The 13,942-nt window shown below is 41.8% G+C and overlaps 1 protein-coding gene across 1 annotated transcript; it reads left to right on the forward strand.

Moving 5' to 3' along the window:
• The first annotated feature begins 945 nt into the window (after positions 1-945).
• Positions 946-13,651, forward strand: LOC306921974 (protein FAM83F-like). Its single transcript, XM_079499321.1, has 5 exons — positions 946-1,508; positions 9,344-9,511; positions 11,573-11,694; positions 12,408-13,165; positions 13,474-13,651. Exons 1-5 carry the CDS (start codon positions 1,023-1,025, stop codon positions 13,521-13,523), a joined length of 1,584 nt encoding a protein of 527 aa, XP_079355447.1. The 5' UTR covers positions 946-1,022; the 3' UTR covers positions 13,524-13,651.
• The last annotated feature ends 291 nt before the right edge of the window (positions 13,652-13,942 follow it).

Here is a 13,942-nt window from a genome sequence, read left to right on the forward strand (position 1 = left end):
GAAGTCATTTTAAAGTAGCCTAATCATAGGGAATGTGGTGGTGCCACATATCATACACAAACATCATGTTTGTGATTTTCTTTTTAGGACAAACCATAACCATCCAAAAAGACAAGATTGTTTCTTTCATGGGACAGAAACGAGCAGACCACAGGGATTACATTTTTGCCATGGGTTCTCTATGGCAGTGGTTATCAACCGTTTTCATGGCAAGGATTCCCAAAATGTATTCGGCTGCAGACCCCCATCATCTCAATAATTGTGTGCCAGGGACCACGAGAAGCAAAGATTTGAGTTAACATTTTTCAAAAATAGATCTACAAGCTCATAGCACAACATGAAGTGACACACTATGAGCTTGCCTTGTATTCTATTTTTGAATAGCCAAGGTATAAAATATGGCTTAAAGTGGTTAAACATTATTGTGATGCTATAATACGTTTTGCTGAGGACCCCCTGGTACCCCACTTTGAGAAATCCTGCCTCTATGGATTGTTTGCCTAATAAATTATTGTTTAACATTAGTCTAACTAAATGGTTTCAAATAGCCTATAATTCAATGAAGAGAAAGTGAGTGCATGGTGCTGACAGTGTTGATTTATCCATTTGTCAGTGTACAATTCGTACAAATGTAACCGAAACCCGAAATTGTGTTCACTTGTGTATAGACAGAGTTTAAAACAAAAATCCAAATTGAATTTAGGCTATATGCCTGAAACTCATGTGCGCAGGAGGACACGGGGAAGCTTTAAACCTGAGGATTTTACTGTGAGCTCAGCAGCTGTCCCTCACAGACACTTCCAAACAAGCAGACAACTTTTACCACCAGTGAACAAATCACTGCTCCGCCCCGCGTACTCCTCCAACTCCAAGACATGAGCCAGGTAAGGAACGTCCCGTCCCACCACGGCACGGTCCCACCTTTTAAACGTCACGCTGTTTTCACTTGTAAATGAAAGTGACAGTTGTCAACGTTCGTCTATCGGTATTCCCGGGCGGGGTGCCGTTGTGTTCCAGCCACCATGGCCGACTCGCAGCTCATGTGTTTGGACGACGAACACATCAACGCCAAAGTCCCCGAGTCTAAACCAGAGTTTTATTACAGTGAGGAACACCGCGTCGCCCTGGAAGAACTTCTCAGGAACGGGGACGGAGCCTTTAAAACGCTGCTCAAAGAGGACAACGCGACAGACTTTCTGTCTGCCCGTGAAATCAAGTGGATAAGAAGTGTCTTCCAAGAATACAAGGCGGAACGTGACGATGCCACATTGCCGTCAGAAACAACCACAGAAGCCAACAACAGTGTTAGTAATGGGGATGATTCTGGGCTCCATTCTACTTACTGGCCGACGCTTTCGGACACCGAGGTGCCACTTCTGGACAACGGGTGGCCGAGCGGCGGCTTCTTCAAAGGGGTGAGTCGGGTGACGGTGCACACACACCCACCCAAGGACAATGGACCTCACGTCAAAGAGGTTGTGCGGCGACTCATACAAGAGGCCAACAAGGTGAGCTGTGTGTGTGTGTGTGTGTGTGTGTGTGTGTGTGTGTAGGCATGATGGCATCAGTAATAATAATTATATATATATATATATACACACACACAAATTCTACATTCATTCAGACTCTGAACTCTGATTGGGACTCCCTGTCTGGTAGATAGGTGGGTTTATTGCTCTGAGATCATTTACCTGGTGTGAAAGAAAATAGTTCTAAAGACTAAATTAAAGGTGTAGGTGTTATTATGGACAATCTACTGTATCTGTTATATTATATTAAATTATAAATATTACATTTTAATGTGGTGTGTCATCGGCTATCAAGATGTGTTTCACCATGTTAATGATTTTTTTTCATACTTACAGTTCTAGGAAACACAGAATGGGGGAACTTTTTTATTATTTCCACACAACTGCTTTAATATATATTAAAATGAGTGGAATGCCCCTTTAATGTCGATATTGCACACTATCATGTCATGTTTTCATAGTGCCATGCTATTAAGTAATTACCAGTAGATGTATTATTGCTCCATCATTCAGCATGTGACCACAGGAATGACCACCAAATCCTTAATTGGATCTAGACAAAAAAGCAAAAGTCAGACTCGATAAAATACATCTTAGTCTTGATTCAAGGCTATACATCCCAACCCAATGAACACATCCTTAGAGGTGTGTGTGTGTGTGTGTGTGTGTGTGTGTGTGTGTGTGTGTGTGTGTGTGTGTGTGTGTGTGTGTGTGTGTGTGTGTGTGTGTGTGTGTGTGTGTGTGTGTGTGTGTGTGTGTGTGTGTGTGTGTGTGTGTGCAGCCGTGTGCGTGCCTGTGCTTGTGTGCATGCATGCATATGTGTACTGTACATATTTGTATGACTGTGTCAAATAATCGTAATAATATAACATGTATGGTGCCAGTGTGTGATGTGTGTAGTAACATTTTGCTTGTAGACCGGACTAGCTGAGTCATTTGTTCCTTCCATTCACTTCACATGGCAGGCTCTGTGTGGCTCCCTCAGCCTCCCTCTGTGCAAACAAGCACAGCTTTTAGGACATGGGATCATGCCAATTACAGATGTTTTGCAGTTGATTTTGTGTTCTTTCATCCTTCTGTTAGATTGTGCTCCATTTTTAAAATAACATCTTCTTTATCTCCCCTTGTCCTTCCGTCCTGTTTTTCCACCATCTCTGTTTCCTTCTTCTGTCAAACCATGATCCCATTTTCCATTCTTCCAGTCCACACTCATCTGTCAGCCTCTCCATGCCTTCCTCTCCTCGGCTTTTGGTGGGGGAAAGTCCAGCTCAGCATGTGTCATAACCTGGCAAACAGGATCACTGGCAGTCAGGAGGCAACCCTCATTGATGTCTGAACTCTGAATATCAACCAGGATATTTACACAGTAAAATCCTTGTTGTTAATTACGTGTCCATTTGATTGCATTGTTACACTCTCAGTGTTACAAATGGATAAATGAACACTGAGGATTTCACTACTCGGTGAGATCCAATTTAGTCATTATGCCCCACACTGTCTGTGTTGTCACTGCTGCTGTATCCTACTGAGGAACCTACCAGTGAGGAGACACCGGGAGGACGTAGAGCCTTACTGTACATCCTACTCCTCCTGGCCAACACTCCCTGCTGACAGGTGCACTGCCACCCCAGCCCGCAGTAACAATTATCACGCTCTCCGCCCACCGCCCGACACTTTTGACACTAGACAAACAAAGCCGAATGCTTCTGCACCACGGTGGATTTGAACCCACAATCTCTATAGTAGCAGCACTACTGTGTGTGTGTGTGTGTGTGTGTGTGTGTGTGTGTGTGTGTGTGTGTGTGTGTGTGTGTGTGTGTGTGTGTGTGTGTGTGTGTGTGTGTGTGTGTGTGTGTGTGTGTGTGTGTGTCAACAATGCCTACTTGAAATTGACTCCCTTACAGATTATGTTCAACAACACACACACACACACACACACACACACACACACACACACACACACACACACACACACACACTCATTAGAGATAACATCTTGAATGACCAGGTTGACCACTATATAGCTACTATGCCGTTTGTCTTACACCACAGACATGCGAATTAAGACATGCAAATCCCTTGACTCCTTCAAAACCGCTCTCAAAGGGCACCTACGGAAGGCTGCAATTCGAAACTGGCCCCTGTAAAATCGGAATCCCTCAAACACGAACGCAAGGACAACACAAGAGACGGTCGCGGCCACACAGCCAACTCAAGGTATGGCCACTGAGCCGACTTGGGGACCCAACGCAAGGACAACACAAGAGACGGTCACGGCCACACAGCCAACTCAAGGTACGGCCACGGAGCCGACTTGGGGACCCAACACAATGACAACACAAGAGAAGGTCACGGCCACACAGCCAACTCAAGGTACGGCCACGGAGCCGACTTGGGGACCCAACGCAGCTCCTCCAAGGAAAACAAACAAATTAACAGAGCTGAACGTGAATCCCCCCCACCGCCCACCCCTTTTTTCCCTCACTGTATATGTTTCTTTTCCCTTTTTACCTCCTTTATGATGAATTCCTGTTCTGTCTATAGAAGTGTCTATTTGTACGTCTCTAAATGTTTTGATGATTTGAACATGGTGGACCCTATTGGAAACAAGTGTAATGCTTAATTGGGTCGTCCACTCACAGTTAACAGCCTTTGTATTGAGTTTGTGCTTGAAATGTACTGTAATTCTGCAAACTGTTAATAAATTCTTCAATCAATCAATCAATCAATCAAACAGATATTACAAGTGTTCTTCTGGGCAGTGTTTTGTTTATTTTGCATGTACTGTAGGTTTTTTTATTTCAGTATAGCACTGATTTGTGACGGTGTGCTACTGTTTACAAGTCGTGGCCTGCGTCTGCTCCACGTTACATTCTTCTCCAATGACACACTGGTGTGAAGCTGTGAGCATGATTCTGTGAGACAAGAGCATTAGTTTACAGTCATTTTTTCCATGAGCACTCTACCCTGTAAAATCCTTGTGTTCATTTGACTCAGTGAGTTGTTGATGATCACAGCAGTAAACATGAAACACAGAATAGGTGCACGTAAAAGTAGGGAGATAAGAATCGGATCAGAGTTTAATGATTATATTGACGTCTTACACACTACTAGACAAATGGAGGTCTGACTGAGTTAAAGGGATATTCCACTTTCACACATGTTTGGGGTCATTGTAACATCTAATCGGGCACCCTGGACAGTTTGTAAGGTGCTTGATATTTAGATGTTTGAACAGACACGCCCCCTTCCTATATAAACCCGTTCACTTCAAACTCCATTAGATTCATTGAGAACACCCGTCCTTAGTTCTGGTGACTGATATTGTCCTAATGTGAGAAGACACTGTGTTCTTTCAATTCTCTTTTTTCTTTTCTTTTTTACTTAAAATTTGTATCCCACGATTTTGCAACCCAGTTTTTTCACCCAGGAGGGAACACACCCCCAGCACCCACAGAGCCCTATTAAGCAAGACGAAAAACCCATGCGGTAATACAGATTTCGCCCTCGCTCTGCGCCTTTTCGTATTATGGAAGCCGTGGTGAGCGCTCACTCATATGGAATACCACGTTCCTGCATAATTTAGCATTGGGGGAGTGTCCATATGTTAATTATTTTCGCTTTGCGCTAATTTGCTATTAAGCCCCTTGACCTAAAAACACTCAGCGCATACCGATTCCGCCTGGGTCTGACCACGTCTTAAAAGCAAAAAGCACTGTTTCATTTTACACTTGAGCGGCTCTGGAGTGCTGCTGGAGTGTTGCCATGTCTGTTTATTATAAGCGGCTTCTTTTTCTGCAAAGATGCTTGTAAATATTGGTAGTTGTGGTTGCTTTTCTTGTTTCTAAAGTGCTTATTTGGGCTTTTCTCCTAATGTTGTTTAAACCAGTGATCCTCACACAGCGACATTCCCATGTCAAGGACCCCCAGATTAATGCATTTGCCCAACTAAGCCAGTGACCCCATGACAGATTTGTGTTTTTAAATGTTTCAATAACATTTTTCAAAAATATTCCACAATTGTCACTTTTTTCAAAGATTACTTTTGAAAATAGCAGATCTACCAGCTCACAATGCATCACATTCATTCATTAAAACAATGAACTCTGACTGCAGGGGGATATATATTTATAATGATCATTCTAACAATGTGCAAGAAAATATGTAAAAAGAAGGAAGAACTTTATATTTGTGGACAATCAAAATATGCTGGAAATTTTAATGTGGTGTCATTAAAAGGAATCTTGATATGGCAGACTCACTATCTAGAAAATAAAAACATGGCACTTCATTTAAAATAGGTTGTAGACCCCTGTTATATGCGATTCTTTTGGGAGTATGTTTATAGACCTATTTACTTGTTTCTATGACACATGGCAACAGCGAGTTTTCTGGCTTTCTCGTTGAGATTATAAAGGGTCATATATCGCTCATTTCTCAACCTTTTTTAGAAATTAAAACATCTCCATACTCATTGGGAGGTTTGCTTTCATACGCTGTATCACACCCGACTCAATTCTTCTTCAATAATATGCTACGAGCGAAGACCATAACATTGGGGCCGCAGCAATACGCATGGCGCACGTATGGCATTTCAACTCATTCCTTCGTCGTGACTCGAATGAAATAAAATAAAATAAACGTTATTTTACTGGTGTTTTTCAATAGAAACAAATAAAGAGCGTGTGTGCAACAGTCAGTGCATATACGTGCATGCACTATAGGCTATATTTCCTCCTTGTCGGGATGGTGAGCTGAGCTCTTCACAGCCCGTTTGTCTTTCATATTATTCTTATAATATTTGATATTATAAACACTCATGGTTCCCTCATTTCTCAGCCGTTTTTTAAAATGTAAAAATCCCCATATTCCTTAGGAATCTTGCTTTCATTCGCTGTATGGTATATGGTTCTATTTTTATCGAATTAAACAATATCAAACGAACTTGTATGTTCGGGGGTTAGACGATTCTGGGAACATTACGCATGGATTGCCAATTTGCCAGCCAATGCTGCGTATCTACTCGCAGTTCCATTCCGATCTGAAAGGTATAGGTAGGTGCCATTTCAAAGGCTTAGTTATTCATTTATGAATCAAATGAACTAGAATAAAGATTTTTACAGCTGTTTTTCATGCTTAGAACAGAAACAAATGAAGTGATGATGTGCGTATATCTCCCTCCCTTAGCATATGGCTGCGCCGCTGTAATGACTTTCCAATGAACACTGCAAGTTACTTAACAAAATAGAGACATAGGCCTACAAGCTATGCACATCATGGCTGTGACAGCTTGCGGATCTGTTCTTTTGAGGCATAAAGGTGACAGCATGCAGTGCAATAGGAATAATGAACCCAAATGTGACAAAGTCATGTCATGTCTATGGTGCCAGTCTGCAGAAATGTAATACCACTTGCCGAAAAGGGCGCATCATCAGCTGGTGTCGTAAAGAGAATAGTACGGACATGTTCATTGGGTAAGCCTCAAAACTCCCTTAAACACTCCCATGACTAATTCAAGGCCGTTTTGCTCACACCACGGGGTGTCGAAAGCGCTTCTTACCTGGCCCATAATTGTAATATGACATTGCACCCGCCCCCACGTCTTAAAAACTGTAAAATTATATGTAATTAGATTCCACTTGCTTAATAGGGCCCACAGTGTCCCCAGCGGGAATCGAACCCAGGACCTTCTAGCTGTGAGGCGACAGCACTACCGACTGTGCCACCGTGCCCCTTTCAATTATCAATTATCTTTTTTCATTCATTTGATTAAACATTTTCATTATTTTAGTTTTATTTATTTATTTTTATTTTCAATATCAATAAATGTGGAGGGTGATTTGCTCCTTATCCCCACTAGCACATCATGAGAGGGGTTCACATGCTCATCCTGCCCTCCACAGTCCACAACCACCTCAACTCCAACTAGCCTTCCCATAGAGCCTTCCTTTACCAGCTTAAAGGGCCACTTCACCCCTTTTGCAACCAAATCTTATTTTAATGATGTTTAGGACACAAGAAAGAAACACTTTTCTGGGGGGGGGGGGGGGGGGTTTATGTGTGTAATGTGTGTTTTCATGACCAAAATGTATTGGACTACAAGTCACATGACCACGCAGCCTCTCCCCTCTCCACAATGTAGACTTCATTATTTTCTCTGGCCATAGGGTGCACATTTCTAATTGTGCTACTGTTATCTACTACAAACACTATTAACATTGAGTGACTGCAGTTTCTTCCAGCGGTGAAATGTCCCTTTTAGTTTGTTTTGGCGTGGCCTGAAACTTGCAGATTGTAGCTTTAACACTGTAGATAAATGAACACTGATAATTTTTATTTCACTACCCGGTGAGATCTTTGATACTAATAACTATGGTTGGGCGATATTAGAAATAAGAAAATGTGATAATAATATGTAGCTTTTTATTTTTATTTTTAGATAAAAGAGGTAAAAAATAGGTCAAATCGTAAAACAGCAAATAATATATGTCTTAGTATACTGGCTACAGGCTGCATGGTTACATACACTGAAGGACTGGATCGAGCCTCACCACAGTAAGCACAGCCTGGTGCCTGAACTGTTTTCTCTTTGCTGTTGCAAGGTTCCCATTCAGCTCTTAGCTTCACTAGCATTCCACTATAGTTCCTTTGTTTGCTGGCTAAAGAAAGTAACCCAACCAAGTGCCCTTTTCGAACAAAGGTTTCCAGTTCATTCCGCTTCAGGACCCTAGTCCTCAGTTGACATGGGCTTTACAGACTGAAATCTTCTCACCCATACAAACACACAACAGTTATGTAGTATTTTATTTATAGATTCTTCACTTCATGACACTAGCAGTTTACCATGCATACGAAGCTTGTCTTGTCTTCTTAATTTGAATTTAAACTGAAGATGACACGTCAGGACAAGCTCAACACTTAAGGATCACTTCACCCACCCAACTTTCAAACTATCTTCATATAGGGCATAGCAGAGACAGTGGGTGTGGTTTTCTGGTTCCACTGAAAAATGTCCAATATGAGCATTAGTAAGAGAACCAACTATATGAAGATAAATTTGAAAATGTGCGAAGTGTGCGAAGTGTGTGTGCGTGTGTGCGTGTGTGCGTGCGTGCGTGCGTGCGTGCGTGCGTGCGCAGTCCACCACAGAAGGGAGTGACAGTTTGTTGAGCAATTTCCTCTATCCCTCACCTTTCTCTCACCTCCATCTCACTGTACTATTGAGCTGAGCTCTGCATGCAAATCCCTACCACCCACCCCTGTTTTCCTGCATGCAACTGTTACTTCTTCAGATAGGACAGGGCAATTAACCATAACTATATCGAATTCGAAACCGATATTTAGAGCCAATAACCGACTAAATGCGTGCACTACTGTATATGTGTACACAGTAATACACACCGTATATTATTGAAATTCTTACATTCTTACATCTTCATCAGTGTCTTTGCATGAAAAAACCCACACATAAACCCACACAACACACACAAGGTCTGTGGCAGTGCCAGTTCAGCCCACAGTGGCAATAGCTGTGCTGATTGGTCAGCCTAACTGTACAGTATACCCCTAGAGAAGATATTGCAGTTGACTAATGCAGCCAGGCTCTCTCTCTCTCTCTGTGTGTGTAAAATAATTTGTAAGTGCTGTTTCTATGATACATTTGTTTCAAGTAGGAAAACAACAAGAGTTATTACCACATTCCTGTATTTTTGTCTGCGAGCGAGCACGCAATATGTTCAACTAAAAGACCTGCTCAGGTCTGTTATATCTTTAATTATAATAATTCCATTGATTCTAAAACCTGTCCCCCCCAGGTGATTGCCATCGTGATGGACCTGCTGACAGACCTGCAGATCCTGCAGGACCTGATGGACGCGGCCTGCCGTCGCTCTGTGCCCGTCTACATCCTGCTGGATGTGCAAGGCATGCCACACTTCCTGGACATGTGCTCCAGGCTGCATATCGGTGCCCAGCACCTCCGGGTAAGAGCCTAGGCAGTGTGTTGCCATGTGAGACTAGGCTTGATTTCAGAAAATGTGCTTATTTAAAGTGCTGAAGGCAAATCGTGTTAATTTATTACATACACGTTTTCTAGGGGTATTAAGGGCTGCTGAATCCAAATCTTCTGTATGTATAACTCAAAAATGGATGCTAAGCCCTCAAAATTGACCATTTAAAGATGGCGGCCACCACTATACTGAAATATATTACATAGCATCTTTTTGACCAAAAAAGGTATAGAAACTTATTCTTTTTAGGTTTTCATATATGGGGAATCCAATTAAATATTCAGATTTCAAATAAAGTGTGAGTAACTTGCGTATATATGTTGTTAAAATTGTCATTTATTGGTGAATATTTTTCAACATTATCCTTATCCGATATAATTGTTCCCAATTATTGTATACATAAATCTGTCATTATATAAAGGTAACCAACTCCATAATACTTGCTCAAAAAGCATATAGCAAGCATGTGGTATTTAACAGATGGCCTAACTCAAATATCAGCCACTAAAGGTGGTTGCACACCGGCCGCGTTTTTCGGAAAACCGATGGAGAAACGCCGCTTAAAAATCCGAATTCGCGCCCGGTGTGTGGAGACCTTAACACCTTGCTGCTTCTCTCAGAAGGAGCTGAACCTCACAGAAAGGCTGCTCAGCTGCAGAAAAGAGAAACAATATCTCACACACACACACACACACACACACACACACACACACACACACACACACACACACACACACACACACACACACACACACACACACAGCTTATCACTCTAGATAACTTACAAAGGGACATTGGGATCAACTTTGACCTTATTTACCTTATACTTGTGTACTGTGTACAAATGAAACTAATAAAACTGCTTTTCATTCATGTGATTAAAATGATAAAACAATATATAGATAAGTAAATGAGAAAAAGAGGTTGCGCATCAGCAATGGTTTTCAGTGGAGTGCCAGACCCAAATCCAGTATACATCAAAAAACAGGAATTTAAAAAAATCCAAAAAGGTAGCACATCCAAAAATTAAACAAGCGGTGGACAAAGTACTCACATTTCCATTTCTTTATTGGCACACACAAAAAAGGAACGCTTACGCATTTCGGCTATGCAGCCTTCATCAGAGCATTCACATCAAGTGAATTCAAGTCAATTTATACAAAAGAACAAGCATTTTGAGGCATAGTATATATCTCAGTTACACATCCAGGCATTAAAGCCAATCTTAACCCAGAAAGCATTTTAAGCTATAGTCATCATTCAGTCCATTGGGTGTCATAGTATTGAGTGTGTATATCCACTGCATTTCTCTTTGGGCTAGTCTCTTTGCTAGTCTCAATACTATGACACCCAATGGACTGAATTGAATTTATTTTAATTACTAAAGAGGCCAATTTTCACAATATAAATGATATAAAAGTGGTTCCTTCACAATTGATCTTAAATATGAATATGTCAATGTATTCCCCATATATGAAAACATAAAACATGACATTTCAGTCTATTTTCTACCTTATTTAGTCATATCAAACATATATAGTTTTATTATGTTTCAGCACAGTGGTGGCCGCCATCTTTAAATGGTCCATTTTGAGGGCTTAGTGGCCATTTTTGAGTTATACATACAGCAGATTTGGATTCAGCAGACCTTAATACCCCTAGAAAACATGTATGTAATAAATTAACACGATTTGCCTTCGGGGTTCATATTTTTGGGAAACGGACCCAGTTGCAGTTTTTTGGAGTTGCTTATTTGGACTTGCTCCCTAATGTTGTTTAAACCATTGGTTCTCAAACTTTTTTATGTCATGGATCCCTAAATTAATATGTATTTATCCATCTGAGAATATGTTGTGCCAGGGAACCCTAAGAATATTATTATTATTATTATTTTTAATGTTATAGCAGTTCTACAAGCTCACAACAGTATCCAGCCCTTGAGATTCTGTCAAAAAACAAGTAAACTAAAACTAAAACATAGAATTGTCTTTCAAAATGTAAAAGTGTAGTGATTGTAACCATTTGTTCTTCCAGAACATCCGTGTCAGAACGCTTCTCGGAACTGGCCTTGGACTGTCCTTTGGTAGACTCCCTGGTTCAGTCTGTAATAAATATATGCTCATTGATGGGGACAAAGTCATGTTTGGCTCCTACAGGTGAGACGTGTGTGTGTGTGTGTGTGTGTGTGTGTGTGTGTGTGTGTGTGTGTGTGTGTGTGTGTGTGTGTGTGTGTGTGTGTGTGTGTGTGTGTGTGTGTGTGTGTGTGTGTGTGTGTGTGTGTGTGTGTGTGTGTGTGTGTGTGTGTGTGTGTGTGTGTGTGCGCGAGAGATTAAATTAACAATGGATTTGTAATGCTTAGATGACATCCACAGATTCCACAGTCATATTGTGTTACCCTTTAACAATATGTAAAGAAAGATTCTTTGTATTCTTAATCAATCTTCACTGTAATTCTCTTACATTCATTATGACACACCAACCTTATAACCTCCAAATCAAATTCCTCTCAAAGTTATGTCAGAAATATGTCACAATACGGAAGTTGGTGTGTACGGAAGTTGGTGCCTGATTCCACAATGGAATCGGGTCATGAAAAGGGAGGTCACGTATTAACATGGATGTGATTTGGAAACATGTTAAGAATTTAGAATAGTTTGTCCTTAGACTATCCATGTCTCTCCTTAGTAGACATTCTGTCTCACTTATGTGTTATTCATTTTCTGCCTTATAACATCAAATGGATACCAGTAACTAACATACAGTATGGACTTGGAGTATACTTTTAGTGGAACTTTATCTTTGCTGTTATTTTGCTTGCATGAGCTTGTTTCACATTCAGTCTCTATGCACACCTTGTCTCCCCTCCTAGTTTCTCCTGGTGCACGTCTCGCATGGACCGGCACATGATCACCGTCATGACGGGCCAGGTGGTGGACGTTTACGACAGGGACTTTCGTGAGCTCTACGCCGTCTCCGACGAACTGGACCTCTACAAGGAGTTTCACGTCAACTCGCCCCCAAAGGTGACTCCTGGCGCCATTCAGTCCAAAGCGGCGCCGAAGCGCCCGCCTCTGCCCGCCACCACCTCCCGCTTTCAGGTTAGCTTAGGAGACTCGGGGAAGGGTGGACTCCAGGTGCCGGCGCACAAATACTACAACCCAAAATACTTCCTTGTGTTTGGAGACCCCCCGCGGCCGACTCATTCCTTACAGGGAACTATGGGCAGGAGAGAGACGGCCCTAGTGGGTGTTCCCGAGGACACTCACCCAGAAAGGATACGGGCAACCAGCAGCGAGAGAACTGAAAAATTGTCTCCATTGCCGTCAGAAGGAGAGCTTCCTTTTGGCTCCATGGAACCAAGTGATGTCATTGCGGATAAGAAGCTGCGGACTACACTGAAGCAGAAGTTCTCTAAGTGGAGGTCGTCCACCAGGAACAGTCCAGCCGGCAGCCCATGCGCCACCCCCACGTCAACAGATGCCAGTAGGATTGAGGTGGACGAGCACAGTGACGAGGTGATGGTGAAAGGGCCCAATGTGAAATGGAGAGGCAAGAAGTCATCTAAAATGATGGGCCCAAAGACTGACTCTCTACAGACCGTCAACACTACACAGGAGGACACCGAGAGTAAGTCACAGCTGAATGTTTGAGACCTTTCATACCAGTGTCAGTTATAAGACCTGAGGCCGATTCTACAAATGTCTTCTGAAAATCGTATGTTGCTATATCAGTGGTTATCAAGCTCAAATATGTATTTGGCCACTGACCCCATTTGAAACTATTTTGTTCCAGGCACTCCCAGTAGCAAAGATTTGGTTAAAAATGTTTACAATCTACACGTTCATACACAATGTACAAGCTCATACAACCCCCGCCCCCTTATCACCCTTCTCTATGGTAAAGCATTAATCTTGTCGTTTCTCTTTTTGTCACAGGTGTAAAGAGTCGGAAGAAATCGAAGAAATCAGGCTGTACCCAGTCCTGAGCCAGGCACCTGGATATGTGGTCCAACCGGTTTCTAATTACAGGACGGGGCTGCGTATTCTAAGAAATACAAAAATAAAAGGTTCCTTGGAATTTACATAACCTTTTTAATTGTGCAATATTGTAAATACCAACTGAATGTATAGCCTTCCATGTGACGCTCTGGTTTTTGTTTGATGACAAAGTGTAAAAGCAAGTCAATAACCAATGTACTAGACGAGATGACAACATTTGCATTTTGAAGCTTGATGAAGGATTTGTTGGTGTGTGTGTGTGTGTGTGTGTGTGTGTGTGTGTGTGTGTGTGTGTGTGTGTCTATATATATATATATATATATATATATATATATATATGTGTGTGTGTGTGTGTATGTATATATATACACATATATATGTGTGTGTGTGTGTGTGTGTGTGTGTG

Source organism: Electrona antarctica (assembly GCF_951216825.1).
Source record: "Electrona antarctica genome assembly, chromosome: 4".
In the NCBI taxonomy this organism is placed as follows: Eukaryota; Metazoa; Chordata; class Actinopteri; order Myctophiformes; family Myctophidae; genus Electrona; species Electrona antarctica.